Source organism: Eutrigla gurnardus, assembly GCF_963514095.1.
Source record: "Eutrigla gurnardus genome assembly, chromosome: 9".
In the NCBI taxonomy this organism is placed as follows: Eukaryota; Metazoa; Chordata; class Actinopteri; order Perciformes; family Triglidae; genus Eutrigla; species Eutrigla gurnardus.
In genome coordinates, this window is record NC_139923.1 from 12863106 (window position 1) to 12890936 (window position 27831).

The 27831-nt window shown below is 40.8% G+C and overlaps 2 protein-coding genes across 6 annotated transcripts; both read left to right on the plus strand.

Moving 5' to 3' along the window:
* Positions 1 to 868: 868 nt before the first annotated feature.
* Positions 869 to 17887, plus strand: bpgm (2,3-bisphosphoglycerate mutase). Of its 2 annotated transcripts, XM_084017176.1 has the most exons (4): positions 869 to 973; positions 1482 to 2104; positions 2510 to 2716; positions 17876 to 17887. In XM_084017176.1, exons 2-3 carry the CDS (start codon positions 1504 to 1506, stop codon positions 2683 to 2685), a joined length of 777 nt encoding a protein of 258 aa, XP_083873302.1. In that variant the 5' UTR covers positions 869 to 973; positions 1482 to 1503; the 3' UTR covers positions 2686 to 2716; positions 17876 to 17887. The 2 variants fall into 2 exon arrangements, with proteins under 2 accessions (XP_083873302.1, XP_083873301.1); XM_084017175.1 differs by lacking the exon at positions 17876 to 17887 and having other exon boundaries at positions 2510 to 3946.
* Positions 12571 to 27707, plus strand: cald1b (caldesmon 1b). 4 transcript variants are annotated; one of them, XM_084017153.1, is made up of 17 exons: positions 12571 to 12778; positions 13137 to 13240; positions 15775 to 15897; positions 17534 to 17849; positions 17931 to 17972; positions 18048 to 18713; positions 19078 to 19113; positions 19204 to 19271; positions 19367 to 19613; positions 19752 to 19877; positions 20936 to 20979; positions 21084 to 21159; positions 21721 to 21852; positions 21928 to 22059; positions 23274 to 23345; positions 25483 to 25519; positions 26785 to 27707. In XM_084017153.1, exons 2-17 carry the CDS (start codon positions 13167 to 13169, stop codon positions 26799 to 26801), a joined length of 2208 nt encoding a protein of 735 aa, XP_083873279.1. In that variant the 5' UTR covers positions 12571 to 12778; positions 13137 to 13166; the 3' UTR covers positions 26802 to 27707. The 4 variants fall into 4 exon arrangements, with proteins under 4 accessions (XP_083873279.1, XP_083873278.1, XP_083873280.1 ...); XM_084017152.1 differs by having other exon boundaries at positions 12572 to 12778; positions 21081 to 21159; XM_084017154.1 differs by having other exon boundaries at positions 12572 to 12778; positions 21081 to 21159; positions 26788 to 27707.
* Positions 27708 to 27831: the final 124 nt, after the last annotated feature.

Sequence of the window (27831 nt, forward strand, 5' to 3'; positions counted from 1 at the left end):
TTGCTTTTTGATCTGTATACAAAAATAAACAGGAAAGTCTCAGAGAAAACGCAGATTTGTCTACAATTCTGAATTTTTTCATGTATTTGTCCAATTCATACTAAGGTGTCTTTTGAATCATGGCCTTAGATGACAACATAAACACAGAAAAAAGAGAAATCAATGATCCATTAAACATTCCTCATTTGTTCTTCCTAAAAATGTATTAGCCTATATCAATATATAAAGAGAATGTTAAGAAATAAAAGTCACGTGACACTAGCGCACCTGCTCTTTGGAGTAAAAAGGTATTCCCTATCAATTGCCCTTTTCCCATTTTTTGGGGTTGAGACTTGACTCGTTAATGTAGCGTTAAATCAATATATCCTTTAAATGACGAAGACAAGTTAGTGTAACGTTGTGTGAAATGATGCAGCAACATTGACAAACTTTAACGCTAAGTTTTGAAGTTGTTTTACTGTAACTAGGAAATGTTGAAGAGAACACCGCGGCAGTATTTACATCGGTTTGCATAACTACGTTCTCACCACTGTTTCCCCACAAACCTGCATCATTTTAGTTGGGTATATCGTCTTCATAAGCTGCCCCTTCCCTTTGCCTGTTGCTAACGTTGTGTTAACTGCTGTGCTTCACTTAAAAACACTAAATATAGCTAGCTAGCGGACTGTACCTCTCGAATACATCCATGTTTAAGAGACAACGGCCGGGGAACGGGTTGGTGGCCACTCCCCTTCTTCTCTTCCTTCTCCTCCTCTCGCTTTACGGTGAACGTGCCTGCCCGTTCCAACACTTCCAAATATGGGCATAGCATTTGACAAGGATACCGCCTACTTGTGATATCCGCCCTTCCGATTGGACGAATGGAATGCCAGTCATCAACGTCCACGGGAACAACTGCTGTACATGGCCGGCCAAATACTGTCAACACTTACGACTGCATCTACTTTAAAGCCGGATTTAAAACCTACACAGGGTAAGACCACATATTCACGATATTCTAATCATTTTGGGATTGCGTTGCCACATGACTGTAGTTCTGTTTTTAACGCTGGTTTTATCTTTGCCTTGGTCTGGGCGGCATAATATAAGCTGTATCGTTACGTTACGTTTACATAGCAACGCGTCCGTCCATCCATCCATTCAGGCTTGCTAAGAAGCTTTGCAGTAGTATCCAGTGAATATTTGCACATTAGTTAGCAAACAGCTATCTATCATTGTCTTGTGTCCAGCCTTTGAATGAAGGTAACTCATACAAGTAACTGCTGCCTTTAGCCTGTTACTCTTTGAAGACAACCTCTAACCTTTTGCTGTCACTGCCTCCAAGAAGTATCTGCTCCTGATCTCAGATCATATACACACGTCCATGGCTTAGTGATATTACACACTGTAAACTGAAGGTTAATGGTATTTTATTATGTATTTACAATTGTGTTATCACCAGATGTATACATATTTAGTTAATTTATGCTTAATGTGTGCAGGTTTCTGCTGCTGGTACTTCGGATGTCCAAGTACAGACTCTTTCTGCTGAGACATGGGGAGGGGGCCTGGAACAAAGAGAACCGTTTCTGCAGCTGGGTTGACCAGAAGCTGAGCGAGGATGGGGTTAAGGAGGCCCAGGACTGTGGTAGGCTCCTGAAGGAGCAAGGCTACAAGTTTGACTTAGTATTCACCTCCATACTCAGCCGCTCCACCCAGACAGCATGGCTGGTGCTGGAGGCTATGGGTCAGGAGTGGGTCCCCGTTGTCAAGAACTGGAGACTGAATGAACGCCACTATGGTGCCCTGATTGGCCTGAACCGGGCAGAGATGGCTCTAAAGCATGGCGAGGAAAAGGTGAAGTTGTGGAGAAGGAGCTATGACATCACTCCACCACCGATTGATGAATCCCACCCTTACTTCCTGGAAATCTACAATGACCGCAGATACACCACTTGTGATGTGCCAAAGGAGAGCCTTCCACGAGCAGAGAGCCTGAAGGAGGTGTTGGACAGGCTGCTGCCATACTGGGAAAGCACGGTGGTGCCAGAGATAAGGAAAGGCAGGACTGTGCTCATTTCTGCGCATGGAAACAGTTGCAGAGCTCTGCTGAAACACCTGGAAGGTATGCTTCCAAACTGGCCCAAGCTATTGTAAACGCTGCTGTCCCAGCTTTTTTGCAGTGAATACATCCAATTGAATTGAGCAACAGCTTCTGGCCTCTTTCTATTCGTCCCTCGTTGAATGTGGATAGACATATTTCAGTTCCAGAAATGGAACGTTGAACTGGTGTAAAAAGGCCAGTGAGTTTATGTTACATTTGGCTGTGGCTATTAAGTCCATGACCTTTCATCACACTCATACGCTTTGGAGACTCCTTATGCCACAGTGCACTCCTTAAGTTAACACATATTGACTTTTACTTAATATGCAGCATTAGGTTACAGGATTTGATTACAGCGTTCATGCTTATTAGGTTGTTGCCAGTTTGCCTAGAGTGATCTAAATATTACTCTCCTTTTTCCAACAGGTATATCAGATGAAGATATTGCCAACGTGACTTTACCTACAGGGATACCTGTACTACTTGAGTTGGATGAAAACCTCAAGCCTGTGAAACCTCGACAGCTCTTGGGAGACCAGGTGAAGATACAGGCAGCAATTAGAAAGGTGGAGAACCAGGGAAAAGCCAAAGCATCAACTTGAATGCACTTAACTTGCTGTAAGACTTAATATTGTTTGGTTCTGGTTGCCTGTGCGCACTTTTATTAGGTACATTGAAACTCTTGAAATATTAAAATAATAATATACGATATCAGACAATAACAACAACAACAAAATTGTTATTTATACAATATAAATGATAGGTGTGAAGTTGCTGTATGTATAATAGTAGCCTGACCTGGATACAGAAAGTGTGTCACTGGTAAGCCTGAGGAATTCCTGTACTGTCATTGTTATTGTACTGTGTTACGTTGTATTGTGTGTAAGCACTGATGTTAAGATAACTGTCCCTACTGCACTTGTGCCTGTGTAGTGACCAAAAAGTGGCTATTTGTTTATTTACTCATTGACTCTACCTTGCAAATTAATAGTTATGAGGTGACACTGAAAAGTCCTTACATATCATATCCGGTAAGAAGAAAAAAACGTTCAAAAAGATGCTTTTCTGATACATTGATAAGCATTTCAACATGTGCCTTCAGGATAAATGTAATGCTCAAATTCAGCTACTTTTTTAAAAGCTTTCAGGGGCATGTGGTGATTATATTTCAAAATGAAAGAACTCCATTAACAAATCTTACCTGTTAGAAGTTGATGGCCAGGCTGTTCATTCCAAGAATTGGGGTACATGTGAGCCACAGAAATGCTGTAAATATGTGAAACCATTTAACTCCTCTACTGTTACACGCATATGAGTTACTCATACTTTTAACCAGCCTACTCAGGAAGAGTAAGCAAGACACAAAGTAAGTTGGAAACACTGGGAACGTGGTGATAACTGGTTTATGCGTTGCACTTTTGGGGGGATTTACTGAGTATTTTTAAAAATGAACTGTGAATGAAAAAGTTTGACTATTAAATAGGACTTTTGGTTTTCATTTTAAATTCAAAATTATGATCATACATGTACAATTTTATGTTGCTTATGTAATGTTAATAATGTGTGAAAATGTTACAAACAACTCAGTCTGCACATTATGTCCTATACCAGCACTATGTTACTTGTCATCCTATGTTACTACTGTGTGTGGCAGAGGCTTCTTCTTTGTATGTTGTATTATGTCCGATAGGTCAACGGGGTAAAGGAGATGCATTAATTACATGTATTTGTAGCTACTAAAGAGTAGAAAGCACTGATATATTTGTAATTTCATGTAAGGTTATTTAATGTCTACCCTGCTCTTCACACCTACAATATGATGAGTGCATGATGAAATAAAAGGGAATTCATCTTTTCCTTTTCCTTTTTTTTATTTCAGTGTTTTGTATGAATTTAAAGCTTCATTTTAGAAGGTCGGTCATTTCACAACAATAAAGCATGTCAGATGTCACCCTGACATCATTCAGTTATAGGTTGCGTAACGGAGCAACAGAAACAAATTAGAAAACAATGCTATTCGGGAAGTACGGATATGCCTGTAATTGGGATTCTGGTTGCCTTGAGCCCACAGGACTGGCTCCTCATTTCTCAACAATTTCTGTTATTTGGCCAAACCAGTGGGTCTGAGCCAGGAAGAAACCCTCTAACTGGATGGAAATGGTCTTAAATTGACACAATGATCAACATTGTTCTTATTCCCATCTATGTGGCAGCGATGATTCTATGTATCCTGATAGATATTACAGTTAACTGTATGGATCACATTGTTCATATGTCATTTCATACAGACATCCGAAAAGAAACCACTCTGACACACAAAGTGTATCATTTTCTTTAAAAGACTTATCCTCACTGTCTCTTCTAAAGATTGAATTGAAACTACATTAGGTTGATGATACCAAGTGTTAAATAACCTCAGACATAACATTGTTTATAAACTAGAGGAATCAATGGAATTACTTTAAATACATGCCTAAAGTTAAACTGGCTACACGCACGCACACATTTCAGCCCTGTGTGAACACCACTGAGTTGCAGCTTGAGCAGGCGGGGCCATGCGCTGCATTCTGTACTTATAAACCTCTGGCTGCTCTGCCTCTGCTGATTTCTAGCAAGAACAGTCACTTTGGTCTGTCGGCCTGGTAAGTTTGACGATGATTATGTGTGATCTTATAATTTAAGTCATTGCAGATGAAGAGGAATGTTATTTCTTTTGTGTTCAGTAACTTATGTGGAAGAATTAGAGAATTGTTATCAGAGTTGAGCTGATGATTAATTAATGAAGTTGTGCTGGTTGCTATACATCACTCAACATGACAAGTTAGGTGTGTGGCTCACTAACGAGTCTTAACCTTAAGCAGCTGGTTCAGATCAGGAACCGATCTCTTCAACAGACTAAAACTTTGACAGAATTTCGGTTGTATGTTATGGAGATACCTCACTCCTCTACTCCTCTTCGGAAAACCATTTTATATCTAACATAATCTGGATACACCTGTCTCAGATTAGACCTCTGCTTTTAAAACCATGAAAGTGAATTATTCATATACGGATCATGAATCTCACTTTAAGAAAATTCACCGGAGAACAAGCAGTGAAGAAGCAGATGTTGATAGGACTGGAGAGGATGTTGACATGTCGCCGCGCTTTTTACAAATGTGTGCACTGGCTTGAGAAGGGTCATCCTCATGCAGAGGAACAGCTGGACATGATGGCATGGAATTTTTTATTCGCTGCACAAAATCTATTAATACTGACAACTAAGCAACCATTTGTGTACTGTAGCTAATGTGCATTTGATTGTGCTTTGGATATAACTTTGTTATCAAAGCATTCTAAAGTGCATAAAATGTTGCTCGATTTAATGCAGTTAAAGTCAAGTAATCCTCTCAGTGGAAAATATAGCATGTAGTATATTTCTGCAGAGTGATTAGAATTGGAAGGTGCTGCATCCAAGTCACATACATCAGTACAAATGTTTGGAAGACAGCACTTGCATGAAGGAATTGTAAGCTGAAACGGCTGCATTTTGTTTTGTTGGTATAAGCCTCTGCAAATTGGTGTCCTTGAAGGACTTGCATCTGCTTTGTCCAACACAGCAGCAACTACTATAATTTGACTTTAGTTTCTGTTTCTTGTACGCTGAGCAGACGTCTGGTTGTGGAAAAGCAGTTTGGCGTGGTGGACGTGCCAAGACCGACTCCTATTCCTTAGATGGTATTGAAGATAAAGGCTACAACCATGGGTTGGAGTGTGTGCGTTTACGACCACAGACTCTTTGGGGACTGGATATGTGTTAGTTTGGGTTTCGGGAGCATCCTCTCCCCTTCTTGGTTAGTTGAAATCGGTATAAATTGCGTCATGAAAGAGAAAACTGCTGTTTATTCACAATGAAACTTTTCTACATGAAGCAAAAAAAGCTATTTATGAGAGATTTGATTTCAAGCATACATGTGAACACACAGCCTGAAGACAAGAAGGAGAGATCACAGATTTGTGATGACATGTTGAGCTGTGGGTGACTTATGATCCCCTTTTAAAAAGCTGCATCATATAAGCTTGATCCAAACAGCAATGTCTGCATGCTGCCCATGACAAGAGACAGTGGGATAAGAGTTGAGCACAGAAGACTTTGTAAACAGTTTGAACCCAAAAGAGGGTTTTTTGTTTGAATTTTCCACTCCTTTTCAGCTGCTGATGTTTTCTTCTGAGCAGAAATGAGCCTTTATAGCTTGTCTGCCCTTAAGTTGTGCAGGTGGGAAACTCTAAAGAGTAGAGGAAATGGTTTTCCACATGAGCAAATTGCAGGAGGGTAGAGGTGAGTGTTAGCTGCTTTGACAATAATAGAGTCATTCATCAGCAATCAGTCTGCCATCAAGTCCACATAGAAGTAAGCAGAAGTAACATTCCTTACATCAATACTAGAATGATTTAGATGTTGGATTTACTTGTGTAAATATCCAGCCGTTCCTACTCCACTGTGTTTGCCTTTGAATATTATAAGACCTTCTAACAGCCATAGTTTTTTTTCATCAGCAGTAACTATGATGATGCAGCTTTCCTTCCAGTAATACCTTCTGTCTCCCTGCAACATTGTGGAAAGGTGATTATTAGCAATCACAATGGAAATAAGTTATTCTTGGATTGCCACTTTGTATAGAAGCAGGTATTTCCTAGAGTAAACCATGTTCACTGTCCATGGCCTTGCACCTTGCCAAGCAGGGACACTACAACTAACACTGCCTGTGTACTTCCTTAAAAGGAGGTCGGGTACAACATCTCAGCTGAAGGGATGCAGAACAGGGAGTGAACATAGCTGCATCTATTTCCATTGAGTCCCCGGTTGAGGAGGGAAACTCTTGTGTCACCAGCCATATTTTATTGCAGTTTCAACAATCACCCAGACTCTCAAGTTGTTAGCATGGATAAAATATAGCAAGATGGCAGCAATTTCCAGTTTAAGGTACACCTGTCAGCATATGATGCACTCTTTGTTTCCCTTTTATTATCAAAACAAAGTTAAGCTGCAGGGCCCAAGTCAAGAGCTGAAGAGCCTGGTCCAGGGTCCTGTTGAGCCTGTTAACTCTGCATAGAAATTATAAAATGCTTCCAAATCACCACTTTACCAGTCAAAGCCTATCGGCAACAAAACAACACACTCCCTTTCAACCAAACTGCACACAAACATGTTAATGTGGAGCAGAGAAGGTCACCACTACAGTATGTTGTGCCTTGTAAACTTCATGGAATTTGTATTCTGGTCAGGGGCTTTTTCATATACGTGACCATGTTTGGTCATGTGGAGTAAGCAGCTGTGGCTTCTTGATTGATTGCAAACGCCTTTCAGGCAACTGTTTATCTATAAGTGTGTTGAAGCACTTTCTTTACCTTTGAACTAAAACCTTGTCTGGTTTTAGGCGGTAGACTTGTCTGAGGACCTACATGTAGGCTATATTTTGTATATTTAGCCTGATGCTGTTATTCAGTGCCAATTACAATGATATGGATCTTTCTTAATTTCTGAATAATCAACTTTACAACAAAAAAAGTTTCCAACTGTTCTCCATCTTTGTACTAAGCTATAACTCTCAAAGAAGTATTAAAAGCCATACACAGCAGTTAACATACACACAGAGTCCACAAGTGTTAAAATAACCAGAGTAAAATGCATCACAGTTAGCACAACAGTAAGCTAACCATAATCAGATGGTTTGATTAACAATCACATTAGCCTGAGACAACTAGTAAAATGGCTTAGTTAGCTTGGAAGCAAACTGTGCGATATAGTTAGCCTAAAAGAGCCTAGAGACATGGCTTCAACGTGGGTATTTACGAAGTACATTAGATGAATGTGACACAAAATGATGGATATAACGTCAGTTAAACTGCATCTGCAACAGCACTGTGCCAGCAGCACCATTTATGTATTTATTCTCCGCTTTCCTTTTTGTTACGACCACAAATTGTATCGTAATTATTTCAAGAGAGAGGCAGAGCTGAACTCTTATATCCAGCTGCATGTCTTTCCTGAACATTTCCTGATTGAAGATGTGAGGCCTACTGTTACTTGCCAAACCAAATGTAAACCATGCATTAGAAACAGTCTTTAACAGCACAATGCTTCACTCTGCCTTCTTGTGATGTCTGATTAATACAATGGCACTCACTCTGTATGGAGGCCTTCATCGAGCCAGTAATTACAAAGCCAGACAATATACAAATAGCACATGGTGTGTACACAATGCTGGGATAAATAAAGACACAAAGAAGTACCATGCAATTGATGTAATTATGGGTATTTTAGTGGAAGGCTTTTAACTTTTGTATTGCATACCGAGCACTAATGTCTTATAAGACTTAGGCTATTATAACTTTCAGTGGACCACTTGAGGAATTCTCAGCCTAAATCCTAGTTTGGCTTCAGAAACAAAGGACTCAAAAGTGGGCTTAGTGTGATTTAACTCCTTTTGATGGGCAACGCTGGATACTTCCAAAAGCAAACTGTTTCTTTTTTTATAGCCGTATCCATGTGTTACATTTGATAAGTAGTAATAAAAGTATGGTTCATAAATCTATGGCTCCAATATTAGGTCACTACCTAAGTATGAACTGTTTGTCATTCAAATTATAGACATCACATCATATAACAAATAATATATTCAGTAGTTTTTCCCTAAATATGCCAGTAATGTTGCTCTTACTCCAAGTAATCTCCATGTAAAATGACTTAAATAAGAACACTTGGCAGTGGTAAAAGACAATATTTTAATGCCAGCAATTGTGTCCATTGAAAGAACAGATCAACATTTTGCTCAGTAAGATCATTTAACTTGAAATATTTTTTCAGTGCTCCAATGACGAGGTGATTTGTCAACCAATCACATGTTTGTTTCACCCTGTTCCGTTCCGTCAAAAATAAATCGCCACAGACAGGAGATTAGTGGTATCCTCTAATCTGATGCTTGGTCTAAAAATGGGAACAAGTGCATTTTACAATGGTGAATCCACTCCTTTAAAAGCCATTGTGTCATCATGTCCTTGTTATATGAGACTCCAATTAAAACTTGATCTGGATAGGATACTGCCAAATACTCAAATGTAGATGTAATATTTTGAAATTTGACAGAATACCCACAGTCTACATTTCATGTCAATGCAGGGTGACCGGTCGTAGTCAGAAAGCCAGACTTGTTTCCTTGTAACAACATATCTCCTCTTTGACAGCTGATTTGTTGCAAATGTCAATAAAGGAAGATTCATGAGCAGTGTCCGTGTTAGGGGCAACTCTTAGCTATTGGAAGGCCAATGATGAGTTTCCAGTTGCATGAGAGCCGAGTGACCCTGCAGAGTTATAAAGAATAAATGTGCCTAAAAAAATGTGCTGCACCAGCTTTTGATTCCTTCAAAGTGGAGAGCTTAACCAGATGAGCCAAATCCGTTACAGGTGCGTTAGAAACTGTCCTGGGCAACCGTCATGTGGGAATGATTTGTGACTTAATTCCAATGTATGGCCGAAAGACTATAACAACCTATAACATGCTTTAAACTGAAAACGTAGCTAGAGGCAGACATTTCTGTCTACATGAATTACCTATAAAAGCATATGATTAGTGCTTTCATCTCAATGGGACTTTGTCTTTACATCTTGATTATTTCAGTGTTAGAGCAAGAATGATTCACCCACCTCTAATCCGTTCAAATAACCTGTTTGGTGACTGATGGGGCAGCTGTTATGTCGTAGTGATTATCTGTGCTCAGTGTCTGTGCATCCGCATGTGTGAACAAAGTGGGGGGTAGAACGGTAATGTCTACATGAGTGGTGACTTCTTAAACTTTAGAAATACAGAGCTTTGTCGGCCCCGCTGGACCAGTACCAATCCAAACAGGGCTGGATCACCACTCTGACATGTCTGAGCTGTTAGCCTGCAGGTCAGTCAGTCCGAGTACTTAGAAACAGACCAGCTTTTGTCATCCCCAAACCTTAATTGGTCCCATATAAGAACAGCAGTGAGGGAGCGTTGCTACCATCATAACTACTCTAGCAATGCAATTAGCAACTAAGATTAATGCAACACTTAGCTGTAAAGTTTACCTCGAATTATGGAAACCAACTTCGTTAACAGCTTCACTCCAGAAGACAGATGGAGCCAAATGCAGTAAAGCTGCCGCTTGGGATGCTGCTCTGCCGCTGATGTTCGTCAGATGCACCCATTGCTCCTCTGTAGTCCAAATATGGTCACTTCCATTCACTGGTTGCAAAAATGTTAAGATGGCGACAGCCTACATCCAAGATGATAACAGCCAAAATGCCAAACTGTTAAACGGTTCTTAAGTCATTCTTAGTTCCTAATTCCAAAGGTCAGCCCATCCTTTCATATTTAAATGGTGAATAAAAGTCAAGTATTAGACAAATTAATATGTTGGCCTGAACGTACTGGATGAACTAACACATCATAGATCACAAGATTTGGGTTTCAAAATATCCTTCTTCCATATACCGGTATGTAAAAATGTGAATGTTTTAGAAAAGGCCTCTTTTGGTCCGTTCTGGAAGCCCTTGTGACTGTATATAGTTTTGGCCATTGTAAAAGCTAAACTGGTGACCAACGGCTCAATGTTGGTGGGCTCCTCTCCAGAAGAACAAAGGGATGATACTGAGTGGCCCTCTTTTTGAAACTACAGTCTTACATAACCTCATATGATCAAGAGGGATAATACTAGCTGTGTGAAAGTGCTTGGGACATAAATATATTACATGCGTGTTGTATCGAAGTGAGGAGAGAAATAACACAAACGATATGAAGAAAATAAAGTGTGACGTCAACTTGAATCTGTGAGCTCACGTCATCTGAAATCCCTGCATTCCCAGACTAGACATTTCCCCTGTATCATAATTCTTTTTAGTGGGTTCTCAAATGTCAAATGAATGTGTGTGTGTGTGTGTGTGTGTGTGTGTGTGTGTGTGTGTGTGTGTGTGTGTGTGTGTGTGTGTGTGTGTGTGTGTGTGTGTGTGTGTTCACTTTAGACTCATTTTTCAGACATCTGGGCTAATTGTTCATGGCTCAGGATGACCAAACCATTGATTTAGTGTTGGAGGGCTATTAAAACTACTTTACTTACGTTATGTTACTTTAATTTTGTGTACAATTCCTCTGTTTACCCAGAGAGGAAGCTTTTTGGATGCCTTTTTATGACTTGGTGTAGTTTGAGGGTAGATGTGAAATTTTCTCATTTAGTTCAGGGCATTGATGCAGCACATTTAAAGTAAAGTTTTGCACTTTGTGGCCCTAACAATAATATCCTTATTTCAGCCTTGGACATCCTAAGCAGATTTTCCATGTTATTAACATTGCTGCTACAATTCGTCCTTCACCACTTTGGCATATTGAAATGCAGTAATGGATCTAAAGATGCAAATCTTAAGTCAATAGAAACACATCTGTTTGTCTCAGTGACTATTCTTAAGTACTCTTTTGTAGTCACTGCACTAGAAGTGAATGTGTTTCATGGACTTCATTGCAGCAGTTATCGCCTCAATCATATGCTGCTATTTTGTCTCACACAATAAAAAACATTTCTGACTGTCATCAGCTGGGATATTTAAACAGAAAATTGTGAGCATAAAAAAAGGGAAACCCTACTTGTGATTTATTTTCATCAGATTTACAGAGCCAAAAAGTCTGGAAGTCTTTGATGGATTCAAGATGAATGATCTTGTTAATCTTTCAGCCCAATGGCATCTACAAATACAAATGCACTCCACTTTTCTTTTTCTTTTTCTTTTTTTTTTGGCAATAAGTAAGCTTTGGGGAAAATACCAATTTTCTCTTCCCTAATTAGAGGCTTTCGGGTTATGGATTGATTGTTTCAGTAGACCACCACTCCGGAGTAGAGGGAATTATGGGATCACTGATTATTGTGTTGAATGTGTGGCGCTATCAAGCCTCTCCTGCTGAGTCTCTACAATTCAAAAACAGCAAAAACAGAACAGGATTTGCAGAAAAAAACAGAACGGGATTGATTAAAAGTGAGGTCAGGACATAAATCTGCTCCAGGTCAATATGACACAAATGCTTTTTTACTCACCAAAAAAAAAAAAAAAAATCACCATAGTAATCTGGTCAATGGATCTGAGCCAGTTTTACAGTACAAATGCTCAAGCCTTGAGATGCCAGCTAAAAGCCCACCAAATCTTCAAGTGATCTGGTTTACCGACAGAATTCAAGACAACAGAGGAATCTGTGCACATGTTTTATTAGAAAAGTAAAATCAAATCAAATGATTTTGCTTTACTGCCCAGTGGTTTCTGGCAAAGATTGACTGGTTTATCAGATGATGGATTTAACATTACATTGCAAACAAAGCCAGAGTGCGCCAGACAGAACGAGGGAAAGCAGGATGACATACAACAAACCAAGGGGAACCGTTGGAGAAAGTCTAAAGTCGGAGATCAGGGAGGGGAAAGTGAGACAGAGGGAGAGAGCAGGAGTCATTTTGAGGAGGAGGAGGGAGGCTGAGGGAGAAAGAGAGAGGAGCATAGAGGCAGGCTTTGCCTTTTCTGGTAGTTAAAGTCGCTGAAAGAACAAGCAGGAATTCTTTGTGCTGCAGAAGGGCTGAGATATAAACCAGACTGTAGAGGTTGATGAAGAGAAGGGGGAAACCACTGTCCATGGACTAAACTTCAACCACTGCTAGGTATTATTGCTCAACAGTTTTCACGTTTCTACCCATGTCATGAAGCTGTCATGGGGAGTCCCATGTACTTTGATGTGTTACTGATTTGGAGCTGATTTATGAGCTGATTTATGACTTGATTATTTTAGCATGTTTTCTTTGTGTCAGTGATGGTTTGTTGCCTTGTGGTAAACCTCACAAAGTTGTGAAATTACTGTGATGATGAAATTAGATTATTTTAAGGTTGAACGAACTCAATGTACTCTTAAAAAAAAGTGCAATATACTACAGCAATGGTATGCAAGATAAACCAATGAGTGATTGACTGATTGTGCTGTATTCATTGCACATGATCTGATATCGCAGTTGTGTTTTTCAGTGAAGAAGTGAGGAGAATCTTTTGGGCATCATGGACGATGACTTTGACCGCCGCATGGAGCTGAGGAGGCAGAGGAGAGAGCAGATGCGTGTCGACACTGACAAGTGAGTGAACAAATTCAGGATATATAAACAAATATGCAAAAGAACACATTCATAAGTTAATTTACAAATGCAGTTATAGACGCACCATCTTAAATTAAAGCCTCATTAGTTGTATCAGTGTTTGACTGTTTGACTCACAACTCAAGCCTGATACATTTTCACATACACATAAACCACATGTGCCAAAGTTATGAGACACTGTGTGGTTTAATGAATGAGTTAAAGCCAGTTTGGCTATAGAATAAACTTTACCAGAGCAATGATCCACTTTAGAGGAAGATGGGTTTCCTCTAATCTTGCAAAGTCTTGGAACAGATGCTCTGTGATTGAGGTTGACTGTTTGCATTTGTGTGTCTGTCTCTGATTTTTTGCAATTTTACATGAGGGGCCTGTGTGTCTCCACATGGAGCAGCAGCGTAGAGCAGACTGGACTTGGGTGTTTCCGAGGCGATGACGGCTTAATGATCTCCACTGCCTTTTCCAATCACAGTCGGCCGTGCTGCTGTTTGGATGAGTCAGTCGCTCTCTGTCGTCTGTCAATATTACAGTATATTGTTAAGGATTCAGACTGAACAGTAGCAACACACAATACAATTCAAGTAGTTGAGCTACTTTGTAACACAATATGAACAAACAAGTTATTTTTGTAGAGGACAGATATTAGCTGAGAGGTCCTGTGGTGTCATGATCCCAGGTGAAGCTTAAACACCTACCATCTCCTGCTTCTGCCTCTCATTTGTCTTAGATCTAAACCACTCAGCAACCAATTTGTCTGTTTTTGGACTTCGAAAGAAATAAAACCATTTGAAAATATACAGTTGGAACAAAGTGATATGAAAGTGTCATCTCCATCCCTCATTTATTGACTGCTGTTGTTAACTCTGTCATGAACATGGCCACTGCAGTTTGTTTGTATTCAATTCTGCATAAATGTGTATTAATGCACAGCTGAAAAGGTCGTCTTTTTACTTCGATTTTAGTAGCGCTTGCTAAAAACCACAGTGAAAAAACACCTCCTTTTTCAGTGGGAATGAATGTGCTTGTGGATGACACAGGTTAGAAAAGTCTTAAGAGACAGACTTAAACATTGTTGGTTTGGTCTGTTCGGTGGATTTCTTAAAACCTCAGTTCCAACCTTTAAGGGATGATGGTGAATTGATTTGGCCGTGACCAGATAGTCAAGATGTTCACACAATTAATGGCAGCGCAACACATTATTTTCCTCCAATTCAGAATTCAGTTGCTGTCATATCAAATGGCCAATCATTAGAGCCCTGTGGAAGCATTTTTTCTCACAGTCCTGCAGCCAGCTCTACCAGCAGTGCCAACCCAGTCTGCCTCGCTGCAGCCTGCAGACGCTGGAATGTTTTGATTGCCATTTCTATTTCAGCACAAGATAGCTTGCTCTGAATGCTTCAGAATGCCACTTTGAGTGGAGTTTTCAGTCTCTTGCTCTCATTATATTTCCCTCCATTTATAATTCTTCTCGTCCCTCGGGTGGCTCGTCTGGAAATGTAGCTGCAACATTTTGACAGCACTCTCACAGCAAGCTTTGTGCTTTGGGTTGCGTAATATCTAATTGAATTACTTCCTCAATGATTTGTTGGGGCGACCCATGCCATGCCAGGAAAGCCTGTGCCTGAGGATTTGTTGGACTTCTGCCTCGTTTGTTTCTGCTTTAAAGACAGAAAGGACTCTTGTGGTTCCCATCACCTCTTCCTCTCACAACATCTGTAAATCATTGTGTTGGGGGAGAGCAGTTCTCTATCAATGGGTCATTTCAAACTCTCTCAGTGCCTCATAAAGTCTGGTAATGCTTGGAAGGATACAAGCCTGGCATGCTCCGAAGTCTCACTGTGGGTGTACTCACAGTCGGGTGAAGGGCAGGATGTGAGCGAGATGAGGAGGATTGAAAGACAAAGAGGGTAAAGATGTTAATGTCTTATGTTGGGGATTTTGTTCTTATCGCCACATCTTCCTTTCTTCCTTTCTTTTTTTATACCCATTTTCTTGCCAGCATTGTCTCTGTCTCTGATGAAATATGTTTTTTACTGTAATACATTCCAGGGGGGGGGTCATTCCTTTGGAGTTACTCTTGATTTCTTCGATATGTTTCTTATAATGTGTTGTATCAATGGTTCACAACCTAAATGTCAGAGGCCATATGTATATTTACTTTCCTGGACATCTAATATACGCATTAAGGTCATAACACAAGCAGATCTTATTTCTAATACACATATTTCCAATATTCATAATATAACTTTTAATGGCTGCTGATCACATGCTCACATACAAACACAGTTTCTGGTGAAATTAAAATGTGTAATCATGAATGCAAACGCTGGAGTGTTACATCCCTTTTGGTACATTTTTGCTTCTTGAAGTGCATTAGTCAATAATACTACAACTCAAAAACATACCTATATTGAATATATAACTAAAACAAATCTGACTGCTTAGTGGAACTTCAATTGTCTTACGTAGAAACAGACATTTACATGTGCTATGTATCTGTATGTGTGATATTTCAGGGTGGATTGCACCAACGATGATGAGGAGGAAGCTCGGGAGCAAAGGAGACGTGCAAGAGAGGAGAAGAAGAAGATCAAGGACTCAGATGAGTCTGAAACCACCTATGAGATCAACACGAACAGGTATGATGTAAATAAAGTGTCTGGGTAAAAACAAGATAAGGAAAAAAAATGTGTTTAATACTTCGCAGGACAAATCAGGAAAACAAGAAACAAAAACCTCCCATGATTTTTTTCTTTCTAAACAGCTGTATAGGCTAAAGCAGGCACATATATCTGCCACTGAGCTGTGGATTTACAGTATTCTCTCAGTTCTTGATTTGTCAGGTATGTTCAGGACCAAGAGCCTTCTGTGTGAAGGATTTACAGGAAGTTTAGTGTGGCTGCCTTAGTTCTTAAGGTGCTAACAGAAATTGAGGCGTCTGCATTTTAGTGTTGTAATGTTGTGCCTACTGGTAGCTGATAGCCACCACTCTGCACTGTGCTTATATGGTGGTTACCACTGACAATAACGCTCACCCAGCCGTCTCCATGTTGAGAGCTATGTGGAAGCAATACTCTGAACATCATACAGAGAACCTTTATGCATTCAAAGTAGAGCTGTCACTCCATTAAAAAATCACATTAATCACACGGTAGCTGTGGATTAATCACAATTATTTCGTAAATACATGTGAAAAGGGTGAGGATCAGTGTGATTGGTTCCGTGAAGACATACAGCGAAGAGCCATCTCCATCTCCTGGTTCTTGCACTCCATCGGGCCATTGGTTGGAACCCGGAGGACAGACTGACAGTCCCTGAGCTCCCTCCAGAAGACTGACGTGAACTGAGGTCCTCGGTCTGAGACCTGCACGCCGACGGGTAGACCAGGCAGAAGACGTGAAGGAGGATCAGGCTAGCAGTCTCTTTGGTCTAGTGGCAGGTGAGCTTGGAGGCGTGGGCCATCTGGAGTTCATCAGACCTCAGAGCTAGAGGACCACAGAGAAAGTCTGGGGGGGAAAGCACTGGCCCAGGTTGGTCCCTGGAGGCGGACCTCACCCTCTGCTCGGCCCCCCAGGTTAAGGTGGCAACCACGCAGGGGGCTGAGATGATGGCAGGAGTCTCTTCCCGGTGGATCTGATGAGATATCTGGCATTATGTTGCGGGAACCAGGGCGATAGGACAAGGAGAAGTGGAATTGGGTGAAAAACAGTGACCACCAGGCAAGAGTCAACTTGACAGCCAGGAGCTCCCGGTTGCCGATGCCGTAGCTTCTCTCGGCTGGTGAAAGTCGCAGAGAAAAGAAGGAATAGGGGTGGGGGGTGGAGCTTCTGGGCGGTGGCAGGACGGACCCCATTCCCATGTCTGAGGCATCCACCTCCACAACAAACTGATGATCAGGATCAGGAACTTGGTGGGGAACCTGGACTTAAGTGTCTGAAACGTTTCCTCAGCTGATTGAGTCCAGAAAAAGGTGAGGGCCATGAGGGGAGCGGCAGCAGAGCTGTAGCCGTGGATAAAGATGCGGTAAAAGATGGCGACCTTCAGGAATGGTTGAAGCTGCTTGCGGGAATCTGGAACTGCCGGAGGTGACCTATGACACTTCAGTTGGGTCTATTACCCTGTGCCACAATGTACCCAAGGAAGGAGATGGAAGGGGCGTGGAACTAGATGTTGGTCCATCCCACTTGTTTGGGCAAAGCATTTAATTGCATGGAAATCTGAGATTCAACATTGATTCTTCAGTATTCATTGGTGTTCATGTGAATTGTATTACAGTGTGACAGAGACCACAACCAGCACTGAAGGTGCAGATGATGACCAGGTTTTGCTGGAACGCCTGGCTAAGAGGGAGGAGCGCCGGCAGCAGAGAATGAAGGAGGCCATGGAGAGACAGAAGGAGTTTGACCAAACCATCAGCAACGACAACAGCACCGACAGCACACTGGAAGAGCAGTCCTCCATCAGCGATGGCAGACAGCAACATACAGAGGAAGAGAAGGAGGAGGAGGAGAAACCAGCCCAAGAGGAGGTGGCAGACACGGATACAAACTCCTGGAGAAAAGAGGAAGAGGACAAAAAGGAAGATGAAGAGGTAAAATGAAGATTTAATATCTAGAGGGACTGTTTGGGGTGAAATGATTCTGTTATGGTTATGTTTTCTTTCTTGCAACAGGAATCTGTTGAGGAATCAAGAACAGTGAGCACAAGCAATGAGGTATGGTCTCCTATGTTAGCTTCCTGACAACTTTTGAGTTATAAGCATAAATTAATGCAAAACTGTATCTTATAGGTTGAGATTGAGGAAAAGGCTGCTGCAGCAGAAGAAGAGGTCGAGCAGCCAGATGTAGGAAAGATAGATGTTGAAGAGCAAGCTGTTCCTGATGTGGATGAGGCGGAAGAAGAGAGAAAGAGGAAAGAAGAAGAGGAAAGGCAGCAAAAAGAAATGGAAGAGAAGCTGAGGATAGAAGAGGAAGAAAGGCAGCAAAGAGAAATGGAGGAAAAGCTCAAGAAAGAGGAAGAAGAAAAGCAGCTAAAGGAGGCGGAGGAAAGGAAGAAGAGGGAAGAGAAGGAAAATCATCAAAAGGAAATGGAAGAGAGGCTGAGACAAGAAGAGGAAGAAGAAAAACAGAAAAAGGAGAAGGAGGAAAAAATGAAAAAAGAAGAGGAGGAAAAACAGAAAAGGGAGATAGAAGGGAGACAGAAGAAAGAGGAGGGGGACAGACAAAAAAAGGAGATGGAGGAAAAGAAGAAGAAAGAAGAAGAAAAACAACGTAAAGAGCTGGAAGAGAAGAAGAAAAAGGACGAGGAAGAAAAGCAGAAAAAGAAAGAGTTGGAAGAGAAGAAGAAGAAAGATGATGAGCAAAAGCAGAAAAGAGAGGCTGAAGAGAAGAAGAAAAAAGAAGAAGAGGATAAGCGGAAGAAGAGTGAGATGGAAGAAAAGATGAAGAAAACGGAGGTAAATGAAAGTATGAATGTTCTATTTTGTAAAGTATCAGAATACAAACATTTATAATGTTACAAAATTCGTAATACTTCAGATTAAGTGACTTTGGGGGGACCACAGTATATCATCCAGGCTTTGTTCCCGCTTTGCAGATATTTGATATGGTTTTGTGGTGCAGTCACAGATCACTGAGGAGTCACAGTGGTTTGTTTGCCACATGGATGAACACATCCGTGTTGCATTCACTGCCCCAGCCTTTGACTGTATCAATGTTTTAATGACTTTTTAGTGAGTTTCTACATTATGTTTTTTGAGTAAGCCTGCTGTTATTTTATTATTTGAATAATTTCCATCCCTTTCTGTCTTCTGTGTAAAGGAGGAGAAGCCAAAGAGATTTGGTTTTAAGGAAAAGGTAAAAGGAATTTGTAATTTAAAAAATATGATATTCTTATAAATAATAGTATTGGTATTTTACTTTTTTTTTCCTCCTTTTTTTTGCCAGAATGAACCAGCCAAACAGAATGGAGGGCTCTTTGAGAATAAACTTAAGAAAACAGAGAAGACAGCCAGGTAAAGTTTTTAAAGTCATCAGTATATTTTGAGGGACACGTGAGTTTGTATAGATGTGTATTAGTCATTACATAATTGTGTGTGTTTGTGTGCAGAGACAGTGTTCCCTCCACCAAGGCAGATGTAGCAGAGAGACAAGAGGCCGAGCGCAAGTTGCAGGAGTTGAAGCGCCGGCGGAACAATGCAGAAAGTGAAGATTTTGAGAAGATGAAGCAGAAGCAGCAGGACGCAGAGGCCGAGCTCGAGGAATTAAAGAAGAAGAGGGAGGAGAGGAGGAAGGTCACGGAGGAGGAGGACAAGCAGAAAAAACAGGAGCTGGAGGACAAGAAAGCTAAAGAGCAGGTGAAGCTGAACTCCATTCAGGGTGTAAAGCAGCATTTTACTTTGGTTTGATTTGGTTAGACGTGACAGAAAGCTTCCAGCTCGGAGTGATTCATTTGTGGGGAACAAGTGTGACAGCACATGTGGTTTTCATAACAGGAGGAGAGAAAGAGGATGAAGGAGGAGATCGAGAAAAGGAGGGCGGAGGCTGCAGAGAAGAAGAAACAGAAGGAGGATGAGGCTCCAAAAGCTGCCTTTGCTATCACTCCCAAAGGGTCGTCAAAGGTGAGGTTTTTTTTGAAGCAGAGGTTCAGACATCTTGGAGTTGTTCCCGAAGGTTTCCAGACCAGCAAATAACAGTAAAATTGCACGTGTCATTAACAAATGTCATTTTTCAATGCTTTGAGCATCACAAAGAAAATCCCATTTGCCTCCGAAACTCTGAGATGGATATCAAAATTGAAAACAAACATCTGAAGCTTGCTTCCTCTATGTGGATTAGTGAGAAATTGTGTCGTTTTAAAGTACAAATTATCCTAAACTAAAAGAAACAAACAGCTATGACTGAATGTTACTAGGGAATGCTTTGAAACAAGAGGAAAAATCCCCAACACATTTCACACTTTCTTGACAAGAGTTAGATGAGAAGATCAATACCACTCACATAACATGGGAGTGGCATTGATCCATCTGGAGATCAGATAGTGTATTCATATTATTCCATTAAGCATTGCTAACAGCTTGGTTTTATAGTTTAAACAGTTAGTTATCTCCAGTATTGAGACATGATGTGTGGTTGTTTGTTTTGCTGTTCCTATTTCAAGTGCTCTGATGTTTCCCTTTTAATGGTCCTTGACAAGAATAAAAAAGACACAAGCTGCCGTCTCCTCGCTAAATATGGCTGTTTTTGTACAAGACTGTGACTGGGTCATTTTTCTGGAGTATTTTCGGAGGAATGATGAGAATTGTGTGTGTAACGCTGCACATACTCGGGAGGTTCAATTCATTTTGAAAGGTACTCAACGTGTGTGTGTGTGTGTGTGTGTGTGTGTGTGTGTGTGTGTGTGTGTGTGTGTGTGTGTGTGTGTGTGTGTGTGTGTGTGCGTGTGAGCAGTGTGTGAGTAGTGTGTACTGAATATGTATATCCTGGCTCCCTGACAGCCAAACTCTCCAGTTGAATCACTAAGGCAGCATGTACAGAGAGACCTTCCCAGGGACAGACTGGTCTGCCCCTCGGTGAGCTAGACAGGAAGGAAGCCAGGACAGCTTGACCATGTCAGTGTTTATTTGTCCATGTCAACCACAGACTGGTTTATCACATTAAAATATGCTGTTTTTTACAGATCGGGGCAAAGGCAGAATTCCTGAACAAATCAGCTCAGAAAAGGTGAGCCACAAAAGGTATTTTACAGTAAAAATAAATAAGTTTGTAAACGCTGTTAAAACAGTGAGCAGCATTAATGTCCCGTGTATTGTTCATCCACCCAGCAGCACAGCCAGAGTGTCTCACACTCCAATTGTCTCCAAGATAGGCAACAGACTGGAACAGTACACCTCTGCCATCCAGGTGAGACTCATATTTACATAGTAGAAATACAAATACTCAAATACATGTAAAAGTCCTGCATTCAAAATCTTACTTAAGTCAGAGGAAGGACGTATTTATTTAGCAACAAAAGCTACAATTACATTTGTAGCCACTGATGCTTCGGTGTGTATTAACCATTTTACTGCTAGCTGCTGTAGGTAGAGTTGGTAATAATTTCATTCAATTAATCAGTTTTTTGACATCGGAATCAATATTAAATTTTTGTTAGACATTGAATAATCAAACCTCTATACATTTGATGCTGAATTATTTTGTTTGCGTGGCAAAGCATTGGTATTTTTACATACGGTTTTACGTATGTTTTAATGTAAAATCGTAATCTGTAAGGAAATTATTATAGCTGGCAAATAAAAGTTGTGAGGAAAAATATCAATATTTGCCTCTGAAATGTAGTGGAGTAGAAGTATAAAGTAATAGTACAAATATGTCAAAATGTTACTTTCAACCACTGATCCCCAGTCAATGTAGCACTGTCTATGTCAATGTAAAAGTAGTTACATCTATCCTCTACCTCCACAGGGAAACAAAGACATCAAATCCCCAAAGTCTCCGATGGTAGATATTCCCACAGGAGGCGCACGCAGCATCAAAAGCATGTGGGAGAAAGGCAACATCAGCAGCACCTCTGAAAGTCCAGCCCCCGCCAACAAAGTAAAAGAAAGAAAGCAAGAGGATAGAGATATTTACTGACGATTTCAGTATTTAAAATGTCTTTTTCCCCTCCAGGATGTAGCTGCCATCAAAGGAGGTGTGGCTGGACGTGTCAACAGTTGGATGGCAAAGCCTCCAGAGGTGGAGAAGACAACAGCACCTGCCCCAGCAGAAGCATCACCAGCACCAGCACCAGCAAAGCCAGCAGTAAGACCTGATAACTCCTTGTCTTGATCACACATACACACTATTGTAAATTAGACACCAGTGTTATTCACGAGTGTAATCCCTTGATATTCCGCACATGCTAATGTGCTGCTGATGCTCATTTGCACATCAACATGCCAGTCTGTTGTTGGCTGCAGCCTTATTTATCTGTGCAAGGCTGGAAACCGCTACAATCTGGAGTGTAGTGACACCTCATGGATGGTTTGCTTAACAACATCTGCTACATAATCCCTGATAAGCCTCTCTGTTATTCTGAACATGATGTGAAAGTTTCTAATATATGCATTTAGGCCTAAATCTGTTGGATTGCTTGATGACTCAGTGGATGGAATAATAACTATATTCTTATTGTTGGACAACAGTCCAACCACAAAGCACTGAGCAGCAGCAGTTATGTGTCAGGTGGCTGAATGCCAACGTGCCTCCTTGAACAGCCGTTTCGACACCCCTCCAGCCATCAATCACTTTGGCCTCTGTAGGTTATTTGAAGGTTATATTACAGCCCATAAAACCCATATTTTCAAACAGTTATATTTTTATTGGACTCACTTTAAGACAAAAACAATACATTTAAATGTCACCGTCACTCCATATTTAAAGTCTCCTTCAGGGAAGGGTCAAATGGTATATCTCTTCACAGTGGTCTCTCACAAAAACATGATTATCTTCTTTCACAACACTGACAAACAAGTTGGTTGGTTTATTTATTGTCATATGGCGCAGATAAAGACATGAGGACATTTGTAACTGTGCACTTGGTGTCCCTCCCTGAAAGTAGGACAGCAGCTGCTAACCTTACCAGGTCTTCTGGAGACACTACACTATGTCCACTTGCATTGCTGGAGCTGTGTGACATTGTCCAAACGGGAAATTTATGAGTGAGATATCTTTAGTGTCAAACGTCTTGGCCAGCAGAGGAGTCGTTGTAACCTTGGCCTCACTTATGTGGCAACAACTCCCCCTGATGGGACGAAGCTGTACGACGCAACTCATTTCTGACGTCTCGATTCCCCCCACAATTTCACTCAATTTCCCAGTGTGACTCACTTAAACTTCCCCTGCTATTTTTTGCCTCTTCTTCAAACTGGTAAAAGCAAATAAAAAAATATATACATAAGGTCAGCAGGGGGCGGGGGCACTGTACTAATATAACCACAGACTAATAAGACAATGGTTGGTCTTATTTGTGACAGGATGTGAAACCAGGTGACATCGGTAACAAGCGTGGGATGTGGGAAACCAAGAAGAGCTCTGCACCTGCAAAGGTAACACACACACACACACACACACACCAACCTACCTTGACTGTGAAGGAGATGTTAATGTTTAAAAGACCCTGTAGTGACATGGTCCTGTTTGTTTGTTTCATTCAGTCTACCTAACAGAAGGGTGAAAGAGGTAATCTGCAAATCTGTGGCGATGTCACTCAATGCACGTTGCACTGACGAGGAGTGATGGGTCTTTGAAGTGTTTACACTGTTTTCATGCTGTCCTATATGCATATGATTGGGATCAGTGTTGCCAGATTGGCCAGTGTTATTTGGGCAACTCTTTCATTAGCAGTTTATGGATTCTGATCGGGCTCCTGTTTTCTCAGTCCAATCTGGCAACACTGTTGTTGTTTCTTTCTCAGTTCAGTGACTCAAAAAACATGATTCAATTACAATCTGTATACATGATTTTTTTTAGTAAGGGACTTTTACAAAAAATACTGGGGTATGAGGTGTGACAAGGGGGAGGTTATTTATTATTTCCTTTTTGTTGAAGGGAGGGTAGGCTCATTTTTGGGGGGTGAGGACAGGAGTGTCTTAAAGGATTAGGCTTTTTGTGAGCAATGAGTCATAAAAGGTGTGTTAGGCTATATGCAGATGACACCATCTCCAATTCTTTATGTAATTTTATTTTTCATGGTAAACTAATTGTGCCAATTCAGTATTGTAGATCATGATAATACTATACAGCAGGGATGTAGACACTGTTTCAGACCATCATGGTGAAGAGGGAGCTGAATGGGAGGGCAAAGTTCTGGATTAACCTATCCATCTTTGTTCTGACTCTCACCTATGGTCATGAGCTTCTGGTAGAGATGGAAAGAATGAAATGAAACAGGAGAAAGTAGCTTTTTTCATATGGTGACTGGAGTCAGCCTTAGAGACAGAATGACTCAAAGTAGAGTCACTTCTCCGTCGCGTCAAATGGGCCAGCTGAGGTGGTTCGGGCATCTGATCAGGATGCCTCCTAGTCGCTTCCCTTTAGAGCTTTTTCGGGAACATACAACTGGTAAGAGGCCCTGGGGTACACCCAGAACACGTAGGAGGGATTACGTTTCTGGTCTGGCCTGGGAATGTGTCGGGGTTCCCCAGGAAGTGCTGGAAAACGTTGCTGGTGAGGGGGACGTCCGGAATTCCCTGCTAATATTGCTCACATGTCCCCGGATAGGTGAGAAAGATAATTGATGGATTATGAATATAATGTAGACCATAATTCCTTTTTTTTTAATTGGGGAGAGGGTATTTAACTTTTTTCCTTGGTCACAAAACTGGGGGAGGCCCTTGCTTTTTTGTACAGTGAAGCATGAAGTGAGGCCCCTCCCCCACCCTAATCATTTTCATACAGTCCCTTACTCATTAGTCTGGCAACGATGATTATCCCTTGTTTAGAGTAGGGTGTTGCCTACTTTGAATTAAAAATCTGATTTTGAGTTGACTGAACTGAAGTGGAATTACTGATTTGTAAATGAAAATGTAAGTGATGCGATGAAGGAGATGGCTGCCATCCGTGTGGATTCCCCTTCCTCCCCCCTCTCTATTATATGTGAATGCTATCAATAGCTTCCACAATGGATTTGAGGATATAAATAATATTCCTTGGCTCTGATGTGGTAGTTAATTTGCAACATGGATGACTTTCATACATCAATGTGATCTATTGCCGTTACAGGACGTTTTGGCTGCCCTGTGCACAGCTTTAGGAGGATATTATGATTGAGTGCATGTGCTTTGTATGATGTATTCTTTCGAGTTTGGAGTGCTTTAAAAATACTTTGAATTTCACTTCATTTTTTCACATGAGTTTCTAACAGTATGCTATTTGTGGGAATGCTGTACAATACTGTACATCCATCTTTATGAGCACATGTTTTGTATAGTATGATATATATTTATGACATTGACTCCTCCCTTGGTCTAGAGATTTATCCACTAATGAAAAAAGGTTTCTATGTGATTCCCTATTGGGATCACCATTAGCTTCAATAAAGCAAAGCTGTTAATTATTGAACAGAAGTTTACAAAAAAGGAATTTTTTGAACATCAGCTGACCGTATAAGGCAATTTTGTCGATTTTCTTTCTTCCCCCTTTCCTTTAATTCTTCCTTGTTCCTTTGGCCCTTTTTGTTCATAGATGGCAGTTGGAGGCAAGAGCAAGTTTGTCTCTAATGGTAAGTTTCTAAAGTGACTCTAAATAGGATTTGAATGTAAATGTTCTCAATAATTGTACTAGAACATGTTTGAGGTTCTGCACATGAGTATTCGCAGTTGTATTCTACTTTATACCTCTTCTCCATTACATATCAACAGAAAATATTATAATATAGTCAAGAATGTTTCAGCTCCTGACTGATTTATAGCCATCTTAGGGCTCATAACAACCCCAGTATAACCCACTAACCTTCAATGTGCCAGAGCAATGTTTTGGGTGCAGGCTCAGTTCTGTGGCAGTGTGGTCTATATTTAAGAAAAACCCTCACCCTGACCTTGCGTCCCAGTATAAAGAGCCTTCCAGGCTCCTGGGATAGCTGTCATGTCTTTGCAGTGCACTGTTCACCCGGTGCCACCTGGGCTGTCCAATGCCACGGTACTGGCGAGTTGTTAGGCATACCAGAGTGCAGCTGCTTGATTTTCACATTACAACGGACTGCTGGGGAGGATTACTAACCGTTTAAGCAGCAAATAGGGCTCTATCACTAGGCTTATTCACTCAGTGCTAACAATAAGGACCTGTCATGTATCCCTGCAGTCTCTAGGTCTGAATGCATTCACCATGAAAACAATACTAAACATCTCATGTAAGCATCCCAAAGCTGTCTTTCTTCATTGTTTTCAATTCACATTTCTTCAGACTTCTAGCCCCTGAAGCTTGAGCAAGATCGTGAACAATAGGAATGGAAAAGTGTTTGTCGAGTGTCAGCTCTGACCCTAAATAGCGGTATCCTTGTTTGTAACCTCCCCGCTTCTTCATCAGAAATAGACCACTGAGGAATGAAGTGAAGGGCAAATGACAAAGTTAGAGCTTTCATTTGCACAACAAAGTGGCCTGGCTTTGAGGGCAGTGTACGTTTCCGCAATAGAAGAACTGACTGTGATGTACAAACACAAATAGTGTGGATGTGAAGGCATTGACTATCTTAGTTTTGAGTAGTGATGGTGTTTTATAGGTTCTAAATACAATATTCAGAGCATTAATATAGCAACAAACAACTATTGGCTTTGTAAGGGTGAAGTGGAATATGCTTCTAACTAATGTTACTGTGACTGTTGGCGTTGTTTGCGCTGTTAGTTCTGTTCTATTCTGAATGCAATGAGATGCAATAGAATTGTTTCCACTCTCGTAGTCAGCAGCTTTAAATGCAACATTGTCGTATGCAGTGGCTAACAGATCTTTAATGTCTCTCTCTCTCTCTCTCTCTCTCTCTCTCTCTATTAGCAGGCGTGCGACCCTAACCATTGACATCCCATTTAAGTCAAGTCTCATCTGATCGAACACAAGGCTCTGCTAGTGTATGTGCATCCATTTCCCTTCAATGTCCCTTAGTCTCAAATGAAGTTCACAGCGGAGCGAGGAAAATCCAAGGGACCAGGATGGGTGACTCCAGCATCAAAGTCTCCAGAGAATCACATGTATCACATGTTTCATGCTTAATAGATAATGGATTGTGTAGTATCCATCTTTTGAAATCCCATATGGCTGACAGGATGCTTCAGTGTTATATTGCTTTCAAGCCACATTGACATGTCTGCTCTTCGTGTATTGTCATATAGCTTAAATCCAATTATAAGCATTTGTGTTTTATTGTCATACACACTCACTGCTTTTTGGGATTACAGTCACTATTTTGACTCCATGTGATATCCGAGGCTGTTTAATATTCATCTAACCGCTTGCATTTGAATCGTTAGAGTATGCTACCGCTAAGCTAGCTTTTGGTCGATTAGCCTGTACATAATTGAGTCATTTCATAAGTAGATACCACTTTGTAATAAGGCATCCAACATAAATGGTTTAAATAGTAAATATTGGTTAAAATATTGTTTTATAAGTCATTAATGATTGCAAGTTTTTGGGTTGCCAGGTTATAAAAAATCCCTTTGTAATGCAACATTAACACGTGGTGTGTAGCAAAGTCAGTCAGTCCTATGGATGCATTGCCACAAAGTTTGGTACAGACATTCATGTTGACTCTCCCCTTACTTTTCAACTTGTCAACATTCTCACTTATCCTTATCTAAATATCTCAAAATCTACAAGATCGATTGGCACAATGCTTCCTATAGGATGAAGTTTAGTGACTTTAGTGATCTTGTGGCTTTTAGTGAAATGTCTTGACAGATACTGAATGAACTGCCATTATACATGTTGGGTACACATATTGTGTTTGTTTCCCTCAGAATAGATTGCAGTGTCTTTGGCGATCCGCCCAACTTTTCATTTTGGTCATCAGCTTTAAATTTAGATGATGACCGAATACCTGCA